This window comes from Lissotriton vulgaris, unplaced genomic scaffold, assembly GCF_964263255.1.
Source record: "Lissotriton vulgaris unplaced genomic scaffold, aLisVul1.2 SCAFFOLD_1543, whole genome shotgun sequence".
Taxonomy (NCBI): Eukaryota; Metazoa; Chordata; class Amphibia; order Caudata; family Salamandridae; genus Lissotriton; species Lissotriton vulgaris.
Window position 1 is genome coordinate 443,524 of NW_028253834.1, and position 6,000 is coordinate 449,523.

At 42.8% G+C, this 6,000-nt stretch overlaps 1 protein-coding gene across 1 annotated transcript in view; it reads left to right on the plus strand.

Moving 5' to 3' along the window:
* Positions 1 to 5,532, plus strand: part of LOC147660739 (cis-aconitate decarboxylase-like) — a 57,314-nt gene extending 51,782 nt beyond the window's left edge. The window contains exons 4-6 of the mRNA XM_086951495.1: positions 2,579 to 2,671; positions 2,964 to 3,169; positions 3,963 to 5,532. Of these exons, the coding sequence (XP_086807621.1) occupies positions 2,579 to 2,671; positions 2,964 to 3,169; positions 3,963 to 4,884 (1,221 nt within the window). The 3' untranslated portion in view covers positions 4,885 to 5,532. The remainder of the gene's footprint in view (positions 1 to 2,578; positions 2,672 to 2,963; positions 3,170 to 3,962) is intronic.
* The last annotated feature ends 468 nt before the right edge of the window (positions 5,533 to 6,000 follow it).

Sequence of the window (6,000 nt, forward strand, 5' to 3'; positions counted from 1 at the left end):
CGTAAGGACCCCCTTCTGACAACATTTTCTAGAAATTGTTTTTTCTCGCCATCAACATATATCGATAACTATAAATGCCCCTGTTATACCTGACATCTTTTAGCATGTTTCTCCTGTTTTTTTTCATTTCTGAACTAGTTTTGACTCTGTTTTTGCTGGTTCAGTGTCTATGCGCACTTCCTCATTGCTGTTCAGAATTAAAGCGCAAGTGCTCCTATTATAAATTGTATTATGGATTGGTGTTTCCATGATTGGCATGTTTGACTTACTGGTACGTCCCTAGTAAAGAGCACTGAGGGTGCCAGAACCTGTAACTCAAATGGTGCTGGTGGTCCTGCAGTACTGATTGTGCCACTCACCCAAGCAGCCCTTAAAAGGGTTATAAGACCTGCCACTGCAGTGTCTGGGGAAGATTGTAACTGCCATGTCGACCTGGCAAGTGCACCCACTTGCCAAGCCCTAATCTTCACTCTTCTTACATGGAAGTAACCCCTAAGGTAGGCCCAAGGTACACCTGTGGTCAGGGTGCTGTGTATGTTATATGTAAGACATGTACTGGTGTGTGTGACATGTTCTGGTAATGAATTACAGTGTGTTTCATTTTTCACTATGGAAAGGCTTTCTGTCCCATAGGATAGAATGGGAGTTTCCTTATAACATTATACGAGCATATCCAAACCAAAGGTCATTGAGCGTAGGGGTGTAGCCAAAGGTGTAGCTAAAAACAAAGGGCTTTATTATGAGGAATTGGCGAAGGACAGCACTGCAAGTCTTCTTGCGGTGCTGCCCAATGCTAATGTGAAAGAGCAGGAATGAACTGTAATTATGAAATATGGTGCATTCCAGTTATTTTCCCTTCACAAATTGCTGCCTAGCACTAATTGTTTTTGTACGGGAAGAGGCACCTTCCTTCACCAAGACAATCCTGAGGGACGTTTTCCTATTTCTATGAGAGCTGCAGAATGCAGCACACATTGAAAGAAGTAAAAACAAGGAGAAATTAGAAAAAATTTCCTCGTTGCGGCCTCCACTGGAGAGGCGTCAGTTTTTAAAGCTGCCCCAGGTTTACATGATTTTGTAAATATGGAGCAGCAACAAAATCCATGGGCTTTGCGTGGGAACCCCATGCAAAGCCGATGGAATTCCTCCTTGACCCAGAGTAAAGCAAAGCTGTGACTTGCGCTGCTATGTCTTTCTGATTACTCCATATGAGGCAATGCAAAGCCATGCAGTGTGACTTTGCACTGCCTCATAGGTATGGTTGAGATGGTTACACCAACGGAGTTTCAAAAATAGTGATGCTCTGGCGATGCAAAACTCTCATAAATAAGCCTAAAATATTCTTACGTTTTTAGGTATTTCACCTTAAGGTATCTACATATAAAATAATGGGCAGTGTAAATGAAAAATAAATAAAATATATTATTGCTCAGTGGGAAATGCACTGTAGTACATTATGAAACATCTATTAGTTAATATACTGCAGAGGTCTGTGTGTAACCAGAGACCCACAGAATTAGATTGGTGCAGTGGAGAATATCGATGTGTATTTTTAGTGCTACAAAGCCTGTGACAGAAAGCACTGTGAATATGCAAGTCAATGTTTTATACTTGCATTACACACAGGGTAAGATACAATGCTGCAAAACGTGTATGTAATGCATTTTTCATTTTTTTTAACGTAATTGTCCCTTCACCCTTTAACCCCTTCCATGCTCATGACGGAACGGTTCCGTCATGAGCGTCGGTTGAACTGTGCTCATGACGGAACCGTTCCACCATGAGCTGATAGGCTCATTAGAATCTTCAGCACAGCGTGAAAATTCGCGCCGCGCTGAAGGGGTTAACACCTCTTTAGGGGCACAAAGGGCTGTGCAAATGCAGATAAAATTAAAAGAATGAACTTCCCAGCCCAGTAGTGTACTCTTTGCACTTCAAATAAAAAAAACACACATCTTTGTCTTCACATAGAGCCAGAACTGCTCCTAAAGCATCCTTTACACATGCAGATTACCAGCGCATTTGCCTTTCATTCAGGCAAACAGCTGACAACGATCTCAATTAGCCGGACGGCAGACAGCTGTCTTTTTACAGGGACAAGTGAAGCTGGGGAATCTGCGACCCCCTTCTTAGGTCTCCAGGATCTCCCTAGGGGTCGTGCCCCACAGTTTGAAGACATTTGCTCTAGAACAACAGTGTGACCATCCACCCGGAATAACAGATAAGAGAGAAAAACAGTCACAAAATCGACCATGATTTACTCATCCACCATGAAATACTCATCCACTGAATCACACCCCAGGCTGGCTTCAGGGTTTTAAGCTGTTAACTATAGACTATGGTACTTAAATAAACATTGGGACCTCTGATCCCATGTACAACCGTCCTACAGAAACACTACATCTACTCAGAGAGACTACTTACCTGCTCCTGCATTTCTTCTACTAGGCACCACCACATAGGTTGAATCATCTTGTGTTTAGAGTTCAATAATCCACATTCACCCAAGCTCCATTGTTCCTCCACTAGGTGTCTAGGTACACTGTCCATTTCTAACTTTTAATTCTGTCTCTCACAGGACATGTACTCCTTGTCTGCCATCAGCTCTGTGTACGGAAGGAAAGGATTGCGACTACCACCTACGCTGGCTGCATATGTCAATGGAGTAGCGGTAAGGACTTTGAAACCTATCACTTTATCCATCGATCACAGACTAAAAGCCATGAGTTTATGAGAATTTTAGTTAAATGTTGTCGACGCCAATGTTAAATCTTATCTGTTTCCACTTCTGTAAATAGTCTTTATTGGGCAATGGCACAGGAACTCAACCAAATCTTAGAATATGAATCCTACACTTCTGTAAATTGTGTCCATAGGCCGATGACACTATCTCTCTACTTAACATCTCTTTCTGACACACCCTTCTTTAAGTACCTTCTAATCCTCTACTCCTCTTATAACAGGCTCACTCCATGGACTTCGATGACACTTGGCACCCTGCCACCCACCCATCAGGTGCTGTGCTGCCGGCTCTAATGGCTGCCTCCCAGATGTTGCCAGTGGGCTTCCGACCCAGCGGCTCAGACTTCCTTTTGGCATTCAATGTTGGCATCGAGGTGCAAGGAAGGCTCATGCGTTTCTCCAATGAAGCCAGCAATATCCCTAAAAGGTGTGTATGATGCCCACAAAGGGTAGAAATATCCTATGGCCAACACACGATGCCCATAGTGGGCTCCAGTATCTCCAGAACATGGCTAAGATGCTCAAAGAGGGTAGAAATAATACATGTGTCATATGTGATATCCATAGAGAGAGGTTAATTATGATGTGTGCCTGATGGCTGCCTCCCAGATGTTGCCTGTGGGCTTCCGACCCAGCGGCTCAGGCTTCCTGTTGGCATTCAATGTTGGCATCGAGGTGCAAGGAAGACTCATGCGTTTCTCCAATGAAGCCAGCAATATCCCTAAAAGGTTTGTATGATGCCCACAAAAGGCAGAAATATCCTATGGCCAACACACGATCACCATAGGGGGCTCCAGTATCTCCAGAACATGGCTAAGATGATCAAAGAGGGTAGAAATAATCCATGTGTCATATGTGAGATCCATAGAGCAAGGGAATGTTAGGATGTGTGCCTGATGGGGGCAAAGGTCATAAATATCTGCAAGAGGAATCTGTGATGTGAACAAAATCATGTATGTGGATACACACAATATAATGTAAATATGGTAACATTTATTTTTCTGTTCAGTGTAACTAGATTATTTATTTGTGTCAAATGCTTGATTAGATCCTAGCATTAGTTTTCTACGTTTCCTCGTACTGCACAATAGCATTAATGTATGACATGCTTTAAGTATTTTATCATAATTCACACTTATCGTTAGGATTGCCCCTCTTCTAAACCTATTTTGGTATGATCATTTTTCTATGTCTGACACAGTTCTTTGTATTTCCTTCAGGTTCCACCCTCCTTCTGTTGTTGGCACCATGGGCAGTGCTGCTGCTACTTCAAAACTCCTTTCACTGAATGCAAAACAATGTGCCCATGCTTTAGCAATCGCTGCCTCTCTGGCAGGAGCACCTATGGCCAATGCTGCAACTCTTGCCAAGCCTCTCCATATTGGCAATGCGACCCGCTTTGGGATGGAAGCAGCACTTCTGGCTGCCCGTGGGATGGAGGCCAACCCACTTATCTTGGATGATGTGCCTGGCTGCTCAGGGTTCAGTGCTTTTTATGGTGACTACCAACCCTCGTCCCTGGCACTGCCAGATCAAGATTACAGCTTTCTCTTGGAGAAGCAAGTCATTGCCTTTAAGAGGTTCCCAGCTCACTTGGGCATGCACTGGGTGGCAGACGCTGCCATCTCAGTCAGAAACCGAGTCACCAATATAATGGGCTCCTTTAACCCAGCTTCCATCCGCGCTGTTCTTCTGAGGGTCCCAGTCTCCAAGTATATCAACAGGCCCTTCCCAGAGTCTGAGCACGAGGCACGACACTCCTTCCAGTTGAACGCCTGCACAGCCCTTCTGGATGGCGAGGTGGGCATCTCTTCCTTCAGTGAGGACACCCTTAGTAGACCAGATCTCATCAACCTGTTGAAGAAGGTGGTGGTGGAGCACCCTGAAGACAATGTGGCCAACTTTGACAAGATGTATGGGGAAGTGGTGCTGCTCCTGGAGAGCGGAGAGATCGTGACTGGCAGATGTGACACCTTCTATGGACACTGGAGGAAGCCCCTCAGCCAAGAATCACTTAATGAGAAGTTCCTCTCCAATGCTACCCGTGTGCTTCACCAAGACCAGGCGCAAGACATTATTCAGGTGGTGAAGGGGATAGAAAACCTTACAGACTGTTCACAACTGGCATCCTCTCTGCAGTAAACATGTTAAACCAAAATTCAACCCTCTTACAAAATGGGAGTAAAACTTTAAATGAACTACCAGGTGCAATCAACTTTAGTGTAACTTGTTTTACACACAATTGAAAATCGACTCAAAGAGAGGGACATTACCAAAATACTGTGTAAAACGATGTGAGTCAATCATGTTCTTGCCTATCATGAAAGGTGCTGTCCTGTTTCACAGTACAATGAGGTCCACTTTTAACCCAATACAAATACAGAAGCATCTGGCTGGCCAGAAGCATCGGGATAAAGATTCCTAGAACCTCACCAGTACTTTGTAAGGACTGTAAAATGCTAATTATATTTATTTTTATCTAATTTTTGTTTATTTATTGTTTAAAGAAATGTGACCTAACTTCACTGAAATACCATATCTTTTTTCCAACTAAGGGATTCTCCCCCAGTGGCCAAATATAGGAAGAGCTGGATCTGCAGTTTTACTCTACTACTGAATTCTCCCTCTGCTGTGCTCTCTCATGTGTACTTTAACTTAAAAAAATCAAAGGACAAAATAGGTCACTTCAAGGACTTTCTATTTCAATCTCTCAAGTTTTGTCAATGAAACGTATTTTGTGCTTTCTGCGGTTATTTATTTAATGTTTAATAAAGTCTCTGAATTTATTGTACAGTGATTGTAATTTTTGATGTGTAAAGCAGCTGACATTTTAGATGCTAACCACAGCTTGGTCACAGTGAGACTGGATTCTCTCAAAGACAGACCTTACATATGAAACTCTATTTTTCAGCTGTTGCTCAAACTTGCTAACCCTCCTTCTAGAGTTTCACAATCTTCCCTGTTTTTAGAAACGCCCCTTACATGAGCAACTTCTCATATAACAGCCAGAATATATATATTTGAACAAGCGCCAAAGATTGCACTGATCATGGCACAGACTGTCTGTGGAATAGTTTTAGAATTTTTCATTCATTAGTATCTTTATTGCGGCTCTTTCAGCCATAAAAGCACACTTGCATTTACAATACAATAATACATATCTCAACACAATATACAACAAAATCTCGTAGGAACATTGGTATCGAAATATTTGGGGAAATCAAAATACATTGATTTTAACAAGTGGGGACTTCTTTA